The 22,242-nt window shown below is 33.5% G+C and overlaps 1 protein-coding gene across 1 annotated transcript in view; it reads left to right on the forward strand.

The window, feature by feature from the left end:
- Positions 1 to 22,242, forward strand: part of PIGK (phosphatidylinositol glycan anchor biosynthesis class K) — a 135,613-nt gene that overhangs the window by 97,673 nt on the left and 15,698 nt on the right. The window contains exon 10 of the mRNA XM_007458721.1: positions 1,122 to 1,206. Within this exon, the coding sequence (XP_007458783.1) occupies positions 1,122 to 1,206 (85 nt within the window). The remainder of the gene's footprint in view (positions 1 to 1,121; positions 1,207 to 22,242) is intronic.

Raw genomic sequence — 22,242 nt, forward strand, 5'->3', positions numbered from 1 at the left:
GTATATCTGCCTTTGTACTGGGAGAGATTCCAGATTTCTCATCATCAGATTTCTTAACTACAGCCCTGGAGACTTATACTAGTCTTGTTTTATTATTTTTCAAGATAATTCAATGTTTCAATTTTTAAATTTGATTTGAAGTTGATAAGGTGATGTGTAGTTTACAGGAATAAAAGGTAAGTGAAAGTTTAAATGTGTTTCGGTCTTACTGTTTTGTAATCTAATGAATCTAATGTTTATTTGCTATTTTGAAAAGGGTCAGTACTTTTTTCAGAATATTTTTTCTAATTCTCTTCATTTGGGGAGATTTTATTTTTTATTCCTACTCTGCACTTTACTGTTTTATACCCTGTTAGGTATGAGTTGTATCAACTCTGCATCTCATTGTAAATATAGATATTAAAGAAAATATTTTCCATGTAGAATAACCTCTCAGAGTTATTGTTGTCTTCGCTTTATTCATACATTCATTCAGCAAACATTTATTGAGTATAATATGGTAAACATTGGATATACAAAGAAGAATAAGACATAATTTTTGTCTTCAAGGAGGTAAAAAATGTACCTACATGCATCTAAATAAATTATTATATTTGAAAGAAGAGTAAAGAAAGAAGGAGTTGTGGTTAGTCCAAACAGGAAACACAGTGGAGAAAATCAGAATCATGGAAATGCCAAGCCCACGGGCAGGTGACCACTAGTTGGAATGGCTGAAACTATTGACTTGGACGTAGAGAAGGAGTTGCTGGAGATGAGGCTTGAATGGTTGGAGCCAGGTTTTGAAGACCTTTATTTAAATACTATGATAAAAAGCATATGCAGTGAACATGGAGTTCTTAAACATTTTTAAGTCTCAGAGTGAAAAACAGGATCTGAGACTATTAGGTGATGTTAGCTACTCTTATTAAATAGTAATTAAATGCAATCTGAATGTATTCATGGTTATATCATTTAAAAATTGTCATTAGGTGTTTTTTCATAGATTATTGACAAATACTGCTTATTTCAGAATCTCATATTGATATATATTTTTAATATATTTCACATTTGGCATATTTAAATATTTGGCATATTTAAAAATAATATTTACCTTGGCTTTGTGTTTCTCAATTTTTTTCCAGCTATAAGAAAGACCTGATGGATGAGGAACTAATGGAACCTCTGAAATATGCTGAACAACTTCCTGTAGCTCAGATAATACACCAGGTTTGCTTTCCATTTTGTTCTTTTGAAAGAAACAATAATTTTAATCTCTGAAAAGTAATTGCTTTTGTTAGGTTCTTCAGAATCAATGTGCTATAGCTGAAAGGCATTCCAGGCCGTCTAGCCCTAGTTAGACTCCACCTATTACAGTTGGAAATCTCATTCAAAGCACAATATTAAAAGGCTACTTGCTGTGTAACAGTAGAATTCTTGCTTGTGTAAAATACAGGGTAGAATCAGAATTATCTTTTGCACATTACTTAACAACAAGTGTTAATTTCAGAGAACGCTCATTTGCACCATTGTATACGGTACTTGTTAGTGACAAAGAAAAAGTTGAAAAAATATCATTTGGTATAATTTTTTTGAGTAGCTAAAATGAAAAAGCAGTCTCTCCCTACTTCCTCTGCCCCACCCCATTATCAACTCTTGTAAAGTATAATTCTAAATGTCATGTGGGTAATTTTTTCATTTCCAATTTTAATGACTCTATCATCCCTTTTACATAACTGTAATCTTAAAGAAGGCAGTGTGGTAAGTTTTTAAACTTAGATTTGGTACCGTAATTTTGACAGCATATAAAGTCTGCCCTGCTGGACTAGAATCGAAGAATTTTAAGTGATCTGTTGGTGAGAGTTATGGCCTTTAGACTTACCAGATTTTTCAGAGGCTATAGATTATGGGAAATTTTAAAAGCCCTTAAATGTCAGAATTTGTCAGAATTTTCATGAATGTTAATTATTATTATGAGTTTTTCCTTATGTCTTTGCCAATCAAAAGAATTTTTATTTAGCAGATATGGATTGATTAGAAGAAGTTCCAGGTTGAGTTTATTAAAAGAAACAGGCTTTTACTTTAAAATGTTGGCTATATAGATCTTTTCATTAACATTAAAATTGAATATTAAAATTCTATGAGAAATTACCAAAAATGATAAGAAATTTGCCCCTTTTGGTAGCCTATCTGTGGTTGGTAATCAGGTCCAGTTATATGTCAGGAATTCCCTGGTGTTGTCAGAGCTTAAATGACCTAACAGCCTGCAAATGTCACATTTAAAATTCTGTCTTCATGCCTGACTCTCAGCATGAATGAATTAAACAGCAGAGCAGGCAGCAAGTCAGTATGTTCTTAATAGTCAGAGTGAGCAATGAAACAGTTTGTGGTTTGTTCAGAATAGGTAAATAGAATCTGCCCAGAACAGTTCACCTAGAATAAAATCTGAAATAGGAAACAAGAGTTAACCTTTAAGGTGGTTGACCAGATGAAATGTTAGTCATATTTTTACAGCTTGAATGAACCAATAAACTATGGTTTATGTAAGAGCTGCATTTTGCTATTATATACTGTATAAATTCAAAGATGAAAATCTTTGACCCTGGTGAAAATTTTTATGATGATATTCTTGGCATTATAAGAAGCTGTATTAATTTTAACACTGAATTGTTAAACATTATAATGAAATTTTTGTAGTAACTGAATTTATAAAATTTTAAGATACATGATAGGAATTTATTTTCTTTTTATTGAATAAAATTAATTTTGTTCTCAGGAGGTAATTAGGAAAGATCATTGTTAAACCAGACTCTTATAGTCTGTTCCTCTTGTTATGTCCCTTTATTGACAGTACTACAACTTTGGAACTGTTACCATTGTCTGTCCAAGTGATGTTTAAGAAACATGAGTTATGTTGCTAGAAGTTTACTTATAAGTGGATTATTTGAAAGTGGTTTTTCCCCTAAGAGAATAGTAATAATACATGTAATAATTAGGTTCAGCCAATCCCACAAAACTTTTAAATATGTAATATATTTAAATTATAGCATTATTGTAGTATATATCTAAGCTCCACCTATAATAGTAGTATGTTTTTATACTATAAGTAACTATTTTTTCTTCTAATCTTGAATCATGCTTTACCTATGCCCGTTTTGGAGCATGTGTCATTTTTATTTGAAATAATGTTATTTATTCACATGTCTTATAGATATCTTATATTTGATTGTCTTTCTGGATGTCCTTGATTTCTTGACATTCTTTTCAGCATCTAGCCTTGTGCCATGTATGTATATATCTGAATGGATGGATATATATATTTAATGGTATAGTGAGAGCCAGATTATCTCTTTTCCCTACTACCCAGCCATCAGAAGCTGGGGCCTCTCACTGGTGGCACAGTTTAGGAGTTGAAGGAGAGAAGGAACAGGGTCAGGGGCTGTAACATGAGGAGCAACTTGAGAAATAGCAGAGAGAGAGGAATGTATTTCAGTCATTTGAGTAATTAATTTCTTGTGTATGTTACTTAAACTGCATTTTACAATGAGGAGGTAGGCAAGATTTCAGTATTACCATTTCATATTGCCAAATTATTTACCTCTTTTTAGCGGTCCTAGCAACATGATTGCACATCTAGGAAACCCAAGACACTCAAGTTACAAACAGTAGAATTAATAAGAGAATCTGGTGAGATAGCCAGATATAAGATGAATAAAACTGGTAGCTTCTCTATATATGCAATAACTACACAGGATGGAAATGGGAAAATGTTCTTTTTCTTTTTTAAGTAAATTTATTTATTTATGGCTGCGTTGGGTCTTTGTTGCTGTGCATGGGCTTTCTCTAGTTGCGGTGAGCGGGGGCTATTCTTAATTGCATGTGCTGGCTTCTCATTGCGGTGGCTTCTCTTGTTGAGGAGCATGGGCTCTAGGCGCACGGGCTTCAGTAGTTGTGGCATGCAGACTTAGTAGTTGTGGCTCGCGGGCTGTAGAGCGCAGGCTCAGTAGTTGTTGCGCAGGGGCTTAGGTGCTCTGCGGCATGTGGGATCTTCCCGGACCAGGGCTTGAACCTGTGTTCCCTGCATTAGCAGGGAGATTCTTAACCACTGCGCCACCAGCGGAGTCCCAAGATGGGGAAAATTTTCTTTCACAATGAAAGGAACTATAAAATACTTAGGAGTAAATTTATCAAGTAAACCATAGGCCCTGTAGTGTAAGAATTGTGGAAACATACTGTGTTTCATAAGCAGAAAGTTATACCAAATATTTGATGGGACAGGGAATTTAATATCATAAAAGTATCATTTCTCCCAAATTAGCAGTTCTAATTAGAATAGAAGCAAGTTTTTTTTTTTAATGATAGAAAAAAAAAATGACCATATAGTTCATGTGGAAGAGCAAATATCCAGTAATAGCCAAAGAAGGTATATAAAAAGAGAGAAAACACAGCCACTAGAATTATATAGTTATGTATGGCCAAAGGAATAGACAAATGGATTAATGGAATACAATGAAAGGGTGGATTTCAAACTTTATTATAATTGACAATAAGAAATACATTTTACATACATAATGACCCTTGATATATTTGTTTGTATGTGTATGTTAAAAATTAGAAATAAATATATTATGAAACATTTGCCCTTATTACATATGATGCACACTATTTTCTTTTTCTATTTTTTAAATAGCAAATAAACACACTAAATTGATTTCAAAAGCAACAAATAGTCCTGATCTGTGGCTTGGAAAACACTAGAAGAGAGAATCCAGAGAAAAAAATTTATTATGTTTGATCATTAGATATATGATTAAGATGATATGTATTTCAGTAGGAAAACAGTTTCATACTATGTAATACAAAGTAAATTTTGTGTAAAGACTTAAAGTAAAATAAATCAATAAAATATTTAGAAGAAAGTTTAGGCAACTGCATTTTTAATCTAGAAGTAGGGAAGAACTTCTTAAAGAACACACAAATGTGGAAGATATGTTCAGCACCATAAAAATTCAATATTTTATATAACACAAGATACCACAACGTTAAAAGACTAGTGTTAGAATCAAGACAAAATGTTTACAAAGAAACAATAGTAAATTGGTGAATATCTAAAAATATACACAGAATTCTTAGAAGTTTATAAAAAACAACTCAGAAAAAAAAAGAGATGAAAAACATTTCAGAAAAAAAAAAGAGATGAAAAGCAGTTCAGAAAAAAAAAAAAACAAAGGATGAAAAGCAGTTCAGAAAAAAGCAAATTTAAATGGCCAATGAATGAAAAGAAAGCCTAAAACTCAGTAAGGAAGTGCACATTACCAATTCAGTAAAATTATTATATGCCCTCCAAATTGGCGGAAATTAAAATCACACTTTGGAAAACAGTTTGGCAGTTCCTCAAAAGGTTTAACATAGATTTACCATGTGACCCATTGATTCCAACCTAAGTATATAAAAACATGCATCCACATAGAAACTTGTACATGAATGATCATCACAACATTATTCATAATAGCCAATAATTGGAAACAACACAAGTGTCCATCAACTAATGGATGAATAAAATGTAGTACATCCATACAGTGGACCATTATTCAGTGATAAAAGGGAATGAAGTACCGATACATATTACAACATGGTGAACCTTGGAAACAAACAGTGTGTTAAGTTAAAGTCTGTCATAAAAGACCACACATTGTATGGTTCAATTCGTGTGAAATGTCCAGAATAGGCAAATCTACAGAGACAGAAAGTAGATTAGTGATTGTCTAAGACTAGGATGAGGTGGGGGAATGAGTAATGACTTCTAAATGGGTATAGGGTTTCTTTTTTTTGAGTGATAAAAATGTTCTAAACTTGGTGGTGATCATTGTGTAGCTCTGTGAATATACTAAAACCATTGAACTGTACACTTTAAAAGGGTGAATTTCATAGTATATGAATTATATTTCAATCAAGATATTTTAAAAATTAAAATCACCCATTTCTGGCAGAGATGCTAGGAGAAAGATACTTGTATACCTTGTTGGTAGATATCTGAATTATTCCTACCTTTTTAAAAGGCCATCTTGCAACATCTACTCACATTTAATATATATACCCTTCAACCCAATGGTTCCACTTGTGAGAATATAGCCCATAGTGTTAATATACAAATAAAAGTACTAACATATAAGAATCTCAGTGCAATGATAATTTATAGCAGCATTACTTGTGGCCACAACAAATTGGAAATGATGTGAATGCACCTCAGCACAGTTGATATATAGTGCGTACGATTTTCAGAAGCCACAAATCAGTAGAGCAAATACATGTTTTTCCATATTTTCTTATAATTGCACTTTTTTTTAAATCAACTAACCTCTTATCCCTCCTCCTCTTTCTGCCTAATGGTAGAAAATGTAGTCACTTACACCTAGTATTTTCTCCCTCTTCCACTCCTTCCTGGGATGATGGAATCACAGCTTAGGTAGTAGGGGGTAGTTGACGTGGCTTCATGGCACTGAGAGATTCATGGTGTTCCTCCACTGAGATACACTGTTATATTGTATGGTTTTGGATTGGCATCTACCTCTTCTGATAATTGCTGAGTTGGCCATGTGCACAGCACATCTGTTAATATTTTACACACCATCTCTTCACATGGTTGCATAGCTCTAGTAATGTTAGGGGAAGAGAACAGAGTACGCAATGAGAAAGGCCAGCTTCTCATTTGCTATCATTCCTTCTCTATCCATTTCCTCTATTCTCTATCCTCTTCTGTCTTCTGACTTTCTCACTTGTCTTTCTTGTCCCTTTCCCCCATTTTCCTCTATTTTGTTCTCATAAGCTAAAGTTATATGAATTCTTCCCACATGTTGGTGAGTGTTGTTAGTATTTTCATTGGAAAGTGAATTAAGTACAGTGTCTGATACATAGTACACACTGGATAAATATGGAGACGTTTGTTGAGTTTAGGGATCTGGCATGCTGACTAAGAAGAAAAGAGAATTAAGAGTTCTCTAAAGGTCACAAAGAGCTTGTGGCAGACCTGTTTTTGATACTCAGGTTCCTTTCATAGCCAACAGTGGTGGTGTTTATTAAACATCTCGGAGGAGGTGTGCAGATCGTAGGGTTCATTATACTAACAATTCAGGCAACCTAGTGGTCTTGCAGCAACACAGCAAAAGCATAAACTGCATGGAAAAGCGTAACTTGCAGCTACTGATGAAGGGAGCATCACTTCATGTGAAAGTACAACTATTCCTTTTAAGGATTCATTAAGTTAGGACGTAGAATATTACTGGGAAGGCAGGTACAGAACTATCTTACTGAGATAGGTACGGAGAGAAGTGTATTATTTTCCCATATAAGTAATTTTACGTTTACTTCAGACATGTTAATTTTAAAATTAAGCCACTTTAAAAAAATAGCTTAAATTTACTCTTAAGATTTGAAATATGTGACTATACTGTGGTCTTTTGTGGTAAGTTGGTATTTTTTCTTCTTTGTGAAAAGAATTGCATGCAGATGGGTCAGAAAACTTTTCCTTTTTTTTTTTAATTAGTAGGCTCTTTTTACTTTAATTTGTAAACATAAAAAGTTGATAAACACCATGTAGAGTTTATTGAATTATAAAATGGTGACAACTAGGGATTTAAAAAAATAACCAGACACAAGTCTTTTAAAAAAATAAATTAGTATGTAGTTAAGAGTAGTATATTAGTCTCAAATACAGATGTTACTTAAACTTCCTTTTTAAAAAACTAAAATATTTTAGAAATGTACTGAAAAATGAAAAGGTCAGTAATGAATGTATAATTTATCACAACAGTTTTCCTTTAGTGTCATCTAGTTAGGCATGTGTTTTATTTTTTAAAATTTTGTGTCAAGAATCAATTTTAGTTAACTCTGGCAGATATTAAAATGTTTAGGCTTGTACTGTTTAGATATACAAAGTGCCACTGATACAAAAATGTAGGTAAGTCTTATGTGCAGAATAGATAGTACAAATTACCTAGCTAGCCTAGAAACCCCGGTATGTATATGGATTATATAAATGATAAAGATCACATCACAGATCAGTGAGAAATCAAAGGATTATTCAATAAATAATGCTGGGACAATTAATTAAGTATTTTCAGGGGGTAGGGAAGACTTGATTCTTGCTTTATAACATGTGGAAAAAAGTAAATTCTAATTGGATTATAGATCAATGCAAAAAATGGAAATATCAAAACTATACATTGGTAAATATTTGTTGGAAAGGAATTTCTAAGCATGAAAATAATGGCAGAAACTTCAAGGAAAATTGATATATTTTACTTTGTACAAATGTAAAACATACATACATCAAAACGAAAAGGCAAATATCAAAGTGGAAAACTATTTTCCTCACAGAATTAACATCTTTACATATAAAGAGCTTTTACAAAGAGATAAGGAAAAAACTTAACTCTTTGGTGGAAAAGGAGCAAATAACTTATACAGACATGCCTCAAAAGTTGAAATAAAGATGGCTAATAAACTGATGAAAACGTGTTAATATTCACTAATGATTTAAGAATTATTCATTTCAACCGTAAAGTACCATTTTAAGAAATCTCTTAGATTAGCAAAGATATGAAAAGTAGTAATACTCAGTAACAACAAAGCACATACACTCCTGGAGAGGAGTGTAAATTAGTACAAAGTGAGGACAGTGTGGTAATTTGTACCAAAATTTGTAAATATGTTTATGAACTATTTAGACATGACTGATTGAATACATGTTTATCCTCCTTCCTGAAAAGCCCTACTAAAGTGACAGTAAAGACATAAAAATATATAAATCCCATAAGACAAAGAAAATGGAAGAGGAGAGAATGAATAGCAGATGAGAGGCACCAAAAATTGGAAGAAGAAAAATAGTTGAACAAATGGTAACCAACTTGGCAGGGTGGACAAGCTGCACCCTAACTTCCATCATGGGGGAGATCTGTAAGAACAAGCCATTTGTACTGCAGAACCTTGGGAAAGCAGACACCAGGCACCTCAAAGGTTGCGTGCAAAGAGAACTCCCAGTGTCCTTCTCCTGTTTAGTTCTCAAAACACTGGCATCCAGGCTTATATTCTATCAGGCAGAAGATTGGAGAATTCCTCCCTGAGGATACTAGTCCAACAGAAAAATATTGTGCATTTTGATATTTGCAGGACCCCAGTTTAATAGCCAAGTCCCAGTCTGTTCACCCCACTGGTAAGCCCAGTGGTTGATAAGTGCTGTTAATACATAAAGATCTTATGATCAGTGTTTTATTTCCTCACTCTTAACTATGAAGATACAACCAAGGATCATTAAACTTTTGGGGAGTGTCTTCATTATGAAAGACAAAGCTCAAAATAAGCAAATGGAAAAAGTGAGGTTCTCCACGCCCTTTTCCCCTGAACTAACACATTTAGTTAGACTGACCAAGATTATAGAAGAAAAAAACTACCAAACTCAAGAATGAAGAGGGGGCATCATTAGAACCCTTTCAGAAATCCAAAGGATTATAAGTAAAGGTTATGAAGACCTTTATCCAACAAATTAGACAACTTAGATGAAATGGACAAATTCCTAGAAAAATTCAAATGTTAAAACTGATTCAAAAAGAAATAGAAAAGCTAAATAGACTTTTATCAAGTTAAGCAATTGAATTTGTAAATTAAAATTTTACCACAAAGAAAAGTCTGGCCTCTGATGGCATCACTGGAGACTTCTATCAAACATTTAAGTAAAAAATGATACAGAGTCTCAGAAAATTGAGGAGGAGAAAACACTTCCCAACTTATTTTATGAGGTTAGTATACCCTGATACCAAAGACATCACGAGAGAAGAAAACCACAGATCAACATCCCTCGTGAACATAGGCACAAAACCTTAACAGTGTTGGCAAAAGGAACAAGAGACAACTTGTATATGATCAAATATCTAGTCTGTGGCAAAGCCAAGATTTGAACCTGAGCATTTTAGCACTGGAGGCTTTGCTCTTATATACTGGACTACGCTGTGCTATGAAAGCAGCAAAGATATGGTGTGAACTCTGTAAGTACGAACTGAATTTAAACCTCCAGTGTGTCTGTCTGTTCTTGGTCCTGATGATTATTGTGCTCATTTGTGAAATTAAACTTATCTTACTATCTCAGCCTGTTCCTATATTAAACAAGCATAAATATGCATGATTTAAACATCTTGATTAGAGATTTTTTAGTAGATGCTTTCCTGGCATTTAAGATATGTGAGAGATTCATTCTGGGTATCAACATCATGAAACAATTTTATCTTCTTTATTAATTCAAGACCCTTTACTAAGGCAAAGGCTAGGTGTAAACAAAGGCACAAACCTGTGTATGCTTTAAAAAACTTTAACATACTCAAGTGAATGTTTTGTCTTGACAGAGATATATTATCCACTTTTTCCCCACTGTGTTCTTATCCATATTCCACGCTTTTCCTGGATCCCCCAGTTTCAGTTATACGGCTTCTTACAAATCCTTTAATATTTTAATAAGATTAGTAGATTGTAAAATCTATATTTTTTAATGCATCTCTGCAGGGTACATGGTGATGATATAGTGTAACCTATTCTCTTTCATTCACACAAGCTGCCCAAAAGATTTCTATAGAGCTATGTATCCATTAAAGATTTAGTTTACTGGAAAGAAGTACTGGAGTGTGTCCCATCAGGCCTTGGCTTATAACGTGGAAGCTTATCTTACAAAATTTTGTTTCATCTATGCTTTGTTGTTCCTTTTTAATCCTAGAGGTAATTTTTTTTTTCTAGTACAACCAGTCCATATAGTTCCTGGTATGTCCACTGTTTTGCTTTGGGGTACTCTTGGCATTTGAATGGGACTATTCTTTCATTGTACAAGACTGGTCTGTGCATCACAGGGTTTTTGGCATCCCTGGTCCTTCCAAACACTGGTTGCCATTAGTACTCCTCACTCATTCATTGTGATACTATACCAAACAACGCACTCACCTTTTCTGAATTCCTCCCCTCCCATGGAGGGCAGTACTACCTCAGGTTGAGTACCACTGCAGGTAATTACTTGCAGTGTTTGCCTATAGAACCTTTTATCTGTATGGTCCAGTCTCTTAATCTCATAATGTAATATTTAAAAATACGTATAATTGAGAACCTCTTCTCACTTTTCTACATTCTGAGATGTTGGATGCTGCAATTCTAGCTTCTGTCATTGTGACATGGATTTGGACAATTTTTCAGTTCTTCTGTCCTCATTTGTGATAGTTCTTCATCTTATTTTACTCTAGCTATTTTGGCATTTTTATGTTTTTCTATTCTAGTAATGCCTACCTCATTATAGCTAAACTTTACTAAAGGTTGACTGAAATGTCTATCAAGTAGAAAATTTCTGACACTTTCTTTTTAAAAATGTGCCTATTGAATTATCAATACCTGGAAACTCATCAAAAGGCTGAATCCATAGTACTCTCCCTGCCTAGAGACTGACGAAGATTTCTTTAAATTCTTATAGAGCTTTCTCTAATTGTAGACTTTAAAACTGAAGTCTAGTGAAAAATAACATACTGCTTATTTATTTTCATTCAAATTATAAGGCAAGTAATGAAAATTAAACTATTTGAAGGTCATGTGCTACTCCTTTAATATCAACTGGGATATAATTTTAGATTCATATAAATTAATCTCAGCTTTCGTATTATGACAGTCACTTCCAAAAATGTCACTTTTCAAGAAATACATGAAACTGTAAAGCTATTTGAAAATAGTGATCAATATTTCAATACTGATATTTCATCAACTTTATGTAAGTTTGAAAAATTCTGTCCATCTATAAATTTGTCATCATAGTTTCTGATATATTAAATTTCTATATTAGAAATGAAAAGTTTGAGCCTCATTAGTCATTTAAGTATTCCAGAATAAAAACAAACAGATACGAGTTTTCACCAAGTTTGTAAAGATTTTAAAAATGAGAATAGTTGATGTCGGTGAAGAGGCAGTGAGATGAGCATGCTCATAAATTGCTGATGGGAATGTAAGTTAATACAGCCTTTAGGAAAAGTAGTTTGTTAGTGTGTTTGTGTTTATAGCTAATAATAGTAATTCCACCTCTAGGATTTTATTCAGAAGAAGGAATTAGAATAGGACAGAAAGATTTATGTTTAAATCTGTCATGTTCTATTAGCATTTCTTAGGACACAGCATAATGTAATAGGGTGGAAGGAAGAAGTGTGTGAATTGTATCTGAGATAACCTTACTTACCCTATTAGGAACGTCGTTCCATCAGTTATGCCTGTCTCTCTTGTCTTTACACTCTCCACTGCTGGCTTAGATGTTTTTAGTCCTTAAAAAACTCTTCCTCAATCCTGCTATAACTGAGCTCAACAATAGAGAAACAAACAGCCCATTTTAAAAATGAGCAAAGGGCTTGAATAGACATCAGTCAATAGGGAAATGCAAATCAGAACCACAATGAGATAACTTCTTCATACCCATTAGGATGACTATTATCAAAAAACCAGAAAATGACAAGTGCTGGAGAGGATGTGGAGAAATTGGAACCCTTGTGAACTGCTAGTGGAAATGTAAAATGGTATAGCCACCATGGAAAACAGTGTGGTGGTTCCTCAAAAAATTAAAACAGTTACCAATTCCATTTCTGAGTACACAGCCCGAAGAATTAAAAGCAGGGATTTGAACAGATATTTGTAACTCATTGTCTATAGCAGCATTGTTCATAATAGCCAAAAGGTAGAAACAACCCAAATGTCCATTGACAAATAAGTGGATAAATAAAATGTGGCATATACGTACAATGAGATATTATTTAGCCTTAAAAAGGAAGGAAATTCTGAAACATGCTGAACCTTGAAGATTTTATACTAAGTGAAATAAACTAGACACAAAAGTACAAATATTGTATGATTCCACTTATATGAGGTACCAGGAATAGTCAAATTCACAGACATAGGAAGTAGAACAGTGATTTCCAGGAGCTGAGGGAGGAGGGACCTGGGGAGTTATTGTTTAATGGGTATAGTTTTAGTTTGGGAAAATGAAAATGTTCTGGAGATAGATGGTGGTGATGGTTGCACAACAATGTGAGTTTACTTAAAGCCACTGAACTGTACACCTAAAAATGGTTAAAATGGTAAATTTTATGTATATTTTACCACAATAAAAAAAGTAAACTAACTCTCTTCATTTCTTCACTCCCATATTTTTTTCTCAATCTACTTTATTCTAGTTTGTGCTCTAGCAAATGCTCTGTATCTGTTCTTTCAAAATGTACTAAAATGTCCTAATTTTCACATCATCTTAATTTTTTACTTATTTGTGATATTTAGCTCTCTGAAACCTTTTTACTTTGCTCTTAGACCATCACTGTATACTGGTTTTCCTTCGATCTCTCTGATCAATTGCTTTGAAAATCTTTTGCTTTTATCTTCCTAGACCTATCTCTAGGATTTTGTGTCTTTTACAAATTCTTACTGGACAGGCACTCCCTACTGTTCAATCTACCATGATGTTTTTCAAATATTACTTACATGTAAGTAACCCCCAAATATCTTCATCTCCTTTGAGTTACAGAACAATATTTTATTGCCTATAAGATAGCTCAACCTGGATCTCCAACATTGTCTAAAACAGAATTCACCCCTTTCCTAAATGGTTCTTCTATTATGTTTTATACCTTAATGCCACTGTATTTTCAGTAATATTAGCTCAGAATCTTGGGCTTTTTTTTTTCTCTGTCTCTCCTCCCTCCATCTCTCCCTTCTTCTCTCCTTCCCTCTCTTCTTCCCTTCTCCTTCCTCTTACAATATTCATATATAATTAGTTTTTAGTTTCTGTTTAATCTGTCCCTTAAAGGTATCTCAAATCCACCTACTCCTTTCCATATTTTGGGGGCACCTGCAAGCAAGTATAAAACATCATATTTCACAGTTAATCATAATCATCATCATCAGAAAATAATTATTACCATTGAAAAAGTTATCATTCCCATTTTATGCATAGATAAACTGGGGTTCAAAATGGTTTAAGTAACTTGCCTAAGATCTTCCACCTTGTAAGTGGCAAAGCCAGAATTTGGATATAGGTCTGTTTTACTTCAAAGCCCTTCCTCTTAACAATATATAGTTCCTCTTACCAACATTGTAAAGTTCTTATAAAGGAACTTTGTTTGCAGGAAATTTAATGAATGAGGTGTCAACAGATGTAATGCATGCTATGTTTAATTGAAACCATATTTTGGAAGAACTGAATGTCAACAGAGTTCGTTCAGTATTCAGCACCTGAGTATCCATTTATTTAGAAACTGGCCTAAAGAGAGTCACCCTCTTTACCGTTCTATTCTTGATTTCCTTCCCATCCCAGTTGTTCTTGGCTACCAAGTGAGGGCTTGAGACAAGGTAGAGATCTGAGGGGATGTGGGTTAAAAGCAGTAGGAGAATGTGCTTAAGATTAACTTTACTCATTTAAAATTGTACCTGTAGTTGACTCACTTGAATCAAGAGAAAACTTTCTTCTATGTGGTCACCTAATCTGAGGATCTATATTTAGTTCAGAGAGTTCAGCAACATTAAGGATTTTTATAGACTTTTGTGAACTATCCTGTTAATGTAACAACCATTTATAACATGATTTTCAAAAAGTCTTCCATAAAACTGATGATAAAATATAATCAGTTACAATATAATTCATATCCTGTTTGCCTGTATAATTCTTTATCTCTTCACCACTGAAGGTAGCTTGATAGATGATAGTGGTTTGTCCAAACCTGTAAGAAAATGAGTGTCAGAGAGCCTGAATGATCTCTAATTTGTATGAGTGGACCTTGAATACTTGAGAATTAGCTACACACAACTAAAATAAACAATCAGCAATTAAATCAACTAGACAAATACACATTTCTTTCACAAGTCAAAGTAATTTAGAGTTTATCACATTTAGAAAGCGAACATCCCTAATGAATATTAGTCATTTGACCCTTTGTATTGCTTTGAATATTAAGATCTTGGTAGTAATTAACCTTACTCCCTTTGCATTACAGCTTTATCATCTTAGTTACTAAGACGGAAGGCTTTCAGAAGAGTTTTTGGTTCTTTATAGGAAATATAATTTTTTTCTTTTTCTTTTAAAATATTTTGTATAAATAGTAAAGACTTGTTGCATATATTTTATAATGGATTTTTATTTTATTAACAGACCATGATATAATAGCAGTTCTAAATTGGGTTTTTGTCATTTAAAATTCATTTGTAATTTTGTAAATGTGCCAGATATAAAGAATGTCTTCATTTTCTGTATTCCATTATATCAAAATGAATCACATAGCTTCTGGTGTATTCTTAGATTTTTCTAAGTTTGTCTTAACAACGTGTATACCATAGTATTAGGGGCATAGGTGTGCTTTGATGGTAGATTGTTGGTGTTTTGAATAAATGTTGGCTTTCTGGGTGATGAGGCAAAAAGTACTGGAAGTGAGGAGATGGGCCGTTTTCCACCTTCAAGAAGTGGAAAAGTGCTGTGCTCCTTGGCTAGTTCCCTACTTTTCCGATAGAAATCTGTACATAGGAAGAAAAAGTACATTATACAGTGAAGAAAATAGAACCAGATCACTCATGCCCAATGTATCCTGTGCTTCTAGTAGGAAAGTTTTTAATTTACAGTAGAATAAGGTAAATGAACATTTTAGTTAAAGAAAAAAGTGAGGGAAATATGTTGTTGCTTTTATTAACAGGCAGTTATGTGCCTATCCTGATAAACTTGACAGCAGTTAAACTCAAGGATGCACCGAAAGCAGTACTAGAAGTACCATGGCAAAAGGAGAAAATGAAACACAAGAGAATCTCTTCTCATATAAATTCAGAAACTGGCTGTTTGGATATAGACATATAAAAATACAGTGCCCTTCAGCTTAATGCTATGTACTTGGCAAGTAGTTAGATACTGACTAGCAACAGATAGAAATAGTGTAACTAGGAGTTATTTAATCTGTCATCTAAATTGACCTGAAATCACCTGAATGTGCTTTCCGATAAGGGTTGAGATTATCATTCACTTTAAAACTGATATATTCGGGCATCCCTGGTGGCGCAGTGGTTGAGGGTCCGCCTGCCGATGCAGGGGACACGGGTTCCTGCCCCGGTCCAGGAAGATCCCACATGTAGCAGAGCGGCTGGGCCCGTGAGCCATGACCACTGAGCCTGCATGTCCAGAACCTGTGCTCCACAATGGGAGAGGCCACAACGGGGAGAGGCCTGCATACTGCAAAAAAAAAAACCACAAAAAAACTGATATATTCATGGCAAAAAATCATATTTTATATTAAAGGAATCAATATCTTTAGTTACACATTTGTAACATTCAAGATTAACTTTCATTTCATAGTACTAATCATGTTTGGTGGGTAATTAGTGTAGTATATTTCAATTATAATTTCTGATAACATTTACATAAGCACAGGTTTCTTTCAAAGATTATTTTTACTTTGGTCTACATTCAGATGTAGTTACCAGTGCCTGATCAAGGTATTCAGTTGTTTGATTTTGTTTGTGTTTCTTTTTTTATTTACCAGTTCTATCTCCAAGTTTATTAATACCTTGTGAAAACAGAATAATATCCATTTTACCTAATATTGGTTAACTAAGAGATTTCTAGTTTAAAATGTGCCAATAGACGTTTAATTTTGTAGAATAAACATGTTTACTTTTAGATAGTGTTATTAAATCTATAACATTGCTAGAGCGAGATGTAATAATTATAAATGGATATGTTAGGCACTAATTATATATTTTGTTCTGCTAACTAGCTATATCTGTTATACCTAAAAAGTGTCAAAGTTTGTGATAGAGTAGATTCAACTGACATTTTAACAATTAATCTTTAAGAGTTTCAGACTTACTTTACTTCTTTCCTGGTACATGTCAGCTGTTTCTGCCAACAATAAAATAGTAATTGTAATAACTATAAACCTTAGCCTGCTGTCTTCAACTAGTATAGAAGTAGAAAAGGACTGTTTCAGAACACTGTCATTTATTAAGCCATTTAGAGGGCCTTTATCCATGGGAAAGATCATTACAAGTAGAGTATGGGAAAAATAATTATAAGGTTTCTTTTTGTTTGCAAATATGTCAAGCATTTTTATAATGACTACCATGGCTAAAAGTGACTGTTTTTTGTTAAAAATACTTTGTCAAACTTTAGATAATTTATTGTAAAAGAAATTTAGTTTAAAATCTTTTTAGGTATAAGCAGATGATGTTCAAAAAATTAATTTGACTGAAATTAATTTCTCTGAATAATGTCTTCATTTAAACACAAAGATAGGCTTCCTGATTTGTTCTTCAGACTATATATTTCAAAAGAGAAGGTGCCAATGAACACTTAAAAGCACTGTAATGATTCTTTTGGGAGACCCACGTTACAGACGTTATAAAAATTCTGCCTAAAAATATGGAGTTGGAATTTTCCTTTTCCTTAAACAAGAAAATAACAAAAGGCCATTATAGTAATTTTCAATTTTTTTCCTCAACTATTTACCCATTTAGAAATAGTTGTACAGCTGGAGGCAAGCATTATTCATTATTGGTGTATTAGTGGGGGTTTTGTCTTTGGTTTTTTGGGTACAGAATAAAATGTAATTTAAATGTACTTTTTGTGATAATTAAGTTGTTGACATTTTTCATATTAGAGTGAGAAACTTTTCCTCATGGTTTGAAATCATAAAGTAATGTAAGAGTGTGCTGATTTCTCACTGCTTTCTTAGAATCATGTATGTTATCTCAATGTTAGAAAATCTTCTAGACTTTTAAAAATCTATCCAATCCTTGCATCTCTTAGATGGCATCTCACCAAAATGTTGTCCACTCAATCATGGAAAAGTCCTCTCATGCTCCTCAGAGCAACCTGTTCTTTCTTTGAACTGCCTGTTGGAAATTTTTCTTAAATCTAATTGGAAACAGTCTCATACTTTCCACTCCTTCATTTTAGTTCTAGCACTAAAGGCTACATAAAACAAGTCTAGTCCTGGTTGCATCTGCCAAACATCATCAAATATTTGAAAAGTTATTACTTTTCTCCTCTTTTCAAGATTCTGTCTTAAGGAAGACATTGAGGTGTAGTGGAAAGACCATGGTCTTTCGAATGAGTCAGGACTAGGTTCAAACCAAGGTTGGCTAATTAATAGTTTTGTTACCTTGGGCGATTTACTTACCTCTTTTACTCTAGTTCTTATCTGAAAGATGGGGTTAATACTTTCAATGAAGAATTGTTACAAGATAGTGTATATAGAACACCTGGCACATTCTTGACACTGAACAAATGTTGGTTCTTGACAAATGTTGACTCTCTTCTTCATCTCCCCTTTCCACCTTCCCTCATCCATATTTAAGAGAATGTATTTAAGTGCATAATTTTTTATTGAGGCAGAGAATACATTAAAATAAAGAAACAATAGGATTCACTTACTCACTGACTAATGGGGAGGAGAGAATAGGTCAAAACTACACCTTTCCCTGTATCCATTAAATTTGGTTGAATAAACAAGCTGGTGAAACGGGGTATACATGTAGAAAAATTCATTTAATAAGAACACAACTAGATGTTATACATAAATAATCAGAAATTTTTGGAGTGTGCACATGTTTCATTCTTTTTCTGTAAAAGATACAAATGGCAAGCAAACAAGGCAATAAAAGGAATCTATGCACAAAATACCCAATTTCTTGTATATATCATATTTCTATATACAATTTAAATTCATATTCATACTTGTAGCCATGGGATTTAAATGTGCTTCACTCTGAGTTTCCCATGTAATATGTTTCTGAAGCACTAGTTCTACAATATGTTAGTAGTTAATAGGTTAAAAAGAGGGTTTCATGGTATAAGTTAGTGAAATGCTTAAATAAAAATTACATGTTTCTTTACTCTGGGACTTGAAATCATCTTTAATAAACTGATGTGTTGTGAAGATGTCAGAGATTTGAACCACCGTTTTATCCTCTTTTGAGGACATGCTTTATTCTTATGATTTATTTTATCAATGTAAATAATATAAAAGCACAGACTGAAGAAAATCACTATACAGTTAGGGGAGGAAAAATCTTCCTTCTGCTCTCTTAGGTTCTGTGTATGGCTGGCCTTGAGAATTAAACTGACATAAGACAGATTAAGAGGAGAAAAACATAGAAATTTTATTTAATATTTTTATGTACATATGGGAGTCTTCATAAGGAAAGTGAAGACCTAAAGAAGCAGGTAGAACTGAGAGCTTATATACTTTAATAAAGAAGCAATAAATTTGTGGGAAAGTGATGAGACAGAGGGACTTGGGCTAGGGAGGCAGTAAATTGTGGGAAAGTGATTAAGAAAATATATGGGGAAACTAATGGAAGATAAGGGTTATTTTAGTAGGTTGGTTTGTATAGATTCATTTTGGTGTTGACTCCCAGTCTCCAGTAATGAGAATGTTCTTCCCTTCCTGGTACAGAAAGAGTACCTTTCTCATAGGAAATTTTATGATCTGCTCTTTGGTAGAAAGGTGGAGGTCAGAGAGCTCTTCCTGCACCTCCCGTTTCTCAAGTGCCTTCAGTTCAAAATAATATGCCAGAATGGCATAGCTTGGGGTAGCATGTTCTGAACCCATTCAACAGCAATTCTTTAGAGCATGGGTTGGCAAACCATGGCTCATGGGTCAAATCAGCCCACCAACTGTTTTTGTAAATAAAGTTTAATTGGGACATAGCCAAGCCCATTCATTTGCATATTGTCTACAGCTAATATTGTACTTTGAGGCAGAGTTGAGGAGGCAGAGTTGAATACTTAGAAGAAAGATTCTGTGGCCTGCAAAGCCTAAAATATTGATATTTACTCTCTGGCCCTCTATAGAGAAATGAAAAAAGATTCCTGCTCTAAAACCTTGAAATGTTTTCTCAGAATCATTCATATTTAGAAACATGACTAATTTATAAAACTACTGCCATGTACCTTAATTTTATTTAAGAAGTAAGGATTTATCTACTTTTCTGCATAAACATAAATGAAATGATCTTTTTCATGACCTACAAATGTAAGTACAGAGGAACCTATGTTAATATACGTTACTACTTTTACAAGTAAGAATAACCATATTTACAAGCCCCTTAGCTCAAATGGCTTGTACATAGTAGGCTTTGAGGAAATATTTGTTGAATTTATTATTGACAATAAATCTAGAAAATATAAGACAAAAAATATAGTACAAAGGGATTCTCCTAGCTTTAAAATAAAAGAGCATTTCTGAATTTTGAAAGCATCTGTCAACCTATTAGGAAAATATGTTTTACTTACATTTTTCATGTGTAGAGAATAGATATATACACATTAAAAGTTCAGAGAATGATGAGATAGTATCTTTAAATCTGTTAGTGTTAGTATGCACTGAAATATCCCTTGCTACATGAATTACAAAAAAAGGGCAAATCCTAGTACTTTTTAACGTAACCATTTATATGTAGAAATATAAATTAGAGCATATGTGTGTGGAAGTATTTCTTGCTTTAAATGATCAAATTTGCAGTGGTTACAAAGACAGCTCTAACTGCAGGCATGTGCCAGTGTAAAGTGGAGACTGATATATTTAAAGATGCATTCCATTTGTGCTGTATCTGCTACTTGACCATGAATAGCTAGGAGGGCAGTACTCAGGAGAGCCAGCATTTCTGGGCATGTGCCTTGTACCCATTTAGTCTCTTGTTGATATACCAACCTTTCTTCCCCAGTTCTACCCCTAAATCCTAACACCAGCTGTCTCCAATATGTGCTCTATAGCTCATTAGTCTTGTGCTTATTTTAATTGCCCCATAATATCCATGAGGTTAAAGGAATTGCCTGGAGGAGGAGAAGTCTGGACCCATTCCCAGAGGAATTCTGCAGTTTAGTAGCATTTTTGTAATGGTTAAGAGCACTGACTTGAAATCAGACTAAACCATGTTTCAGTCCTAGCAAAACCACTTACTAAAGCTTCTAGTTTGTGACTAGTCAGGTTACTCAATCAGTTTTCTCATGTTTGAAATAATAATAATTATGTCACAGTGCTATTGTAAGGATTAACTTAGATAATATATATGGAGGTCTTACAAAGGAGTAAGCACTTTGTACAGCACTCCATAAATGATAATCATGATTATGGGTAGTGGTGGTAGTTTTGTAACAATTGTTAATTTTCCTTATCCATAAAACAGGGTAATAATATTATCTACCTTAAAGGCAATGCATTGACACATTTAAAATTCTTAAAATAATGCATGGCATATGATAAACATTTAAAAAGTGTTAACCATTATCATCTGCAGTTTCTGCTTGACTCTTGAGCTCTTCCCTCAGGCATTCTTATCAGTACAGATCTCTTGTTTTACAGGCTGACTGGAAATCCCTTTTCTCTTTCTGTATTCTCTCCTTTCCAAATCAGTTAGAGATGTGGAAATTTTTGTAGACTCTACAGAAATATGTGTCCTTTTAACTCTGGCTTAAAATTGGATAATATGGTAATTTGTATCTTGCAAGGTATAACTTGTCAAATTTATTGCCATAAAGTTCTTTTTATATCCTCTTATTACCTTTGGAATGTCTGTGTAATCTATAGTTATATTCCCTCTTTCATTAGTCTCTCTTTTTTTCTTTTAATCAGTTTTGTCAGAAGTTTATCAATTTTATTGAACTTCCAAAGAAGCAGTTTTGGGTTGATATTTTTCTCTTTTTTTGTTTTGTTTTGTCTTTTATTGAATTTCACTTTTTAATTTTCTTTTTTCTGCTTACTTGGGTTTCATTTGCTCTTCTTTTTCAGATTTCTTCAGGTGGAATCTTAGATTACTGATTTTAGAAATGTCTTCTTTTCTAATATAAGCACATAAAGCTATACATATCTCTGTAAGCATGTTTTATGGACATCCCCCACATTTTGAAGTGTACGAATAAAGAATGTCGCCTGCCATTTCGGTAAACAGGCTGCCCACCATCAAGCCCTCAGCCCCTGCAGCCACCCCTGACAGTGTACCCTGAGGGGAACTCAGGACGGAGAAAAAGAGGGTACTGGTGCTAGATAGTTAAGGTGCATATCAAAGGAATAATTTCAGTAAGCCCAGACTCTTGCATCTTTCCATACATAGAAAAGTGCTAAATTCATTAACTTGAGATGTCTGGTTTTTTGAATATAACTAGCAGTAAGTAATCTTTTGATGTTGGACCCCTGGGTTTGTTTCTTTTTTTTTTTTTTTTTTTTTTTAAAAACTCCT

The sequence above is a fragment of the Lipotes vexillifer genome, unplaced genomic scaffold (genome assembly GCF_000442215.2).
Source record: "Lipotes vexillifer unplaced genomic scaffold, Lipotes_vexillifer_v1.1 scaffold419, whole genome shotgun sequence".
Classification (NCBI taxonomy): Eukaryota; Metazoa; Chordata; class Mammalia; order Artiodactyla; family Lipotidae; genus Lipotes; species Lipotes vexillifer.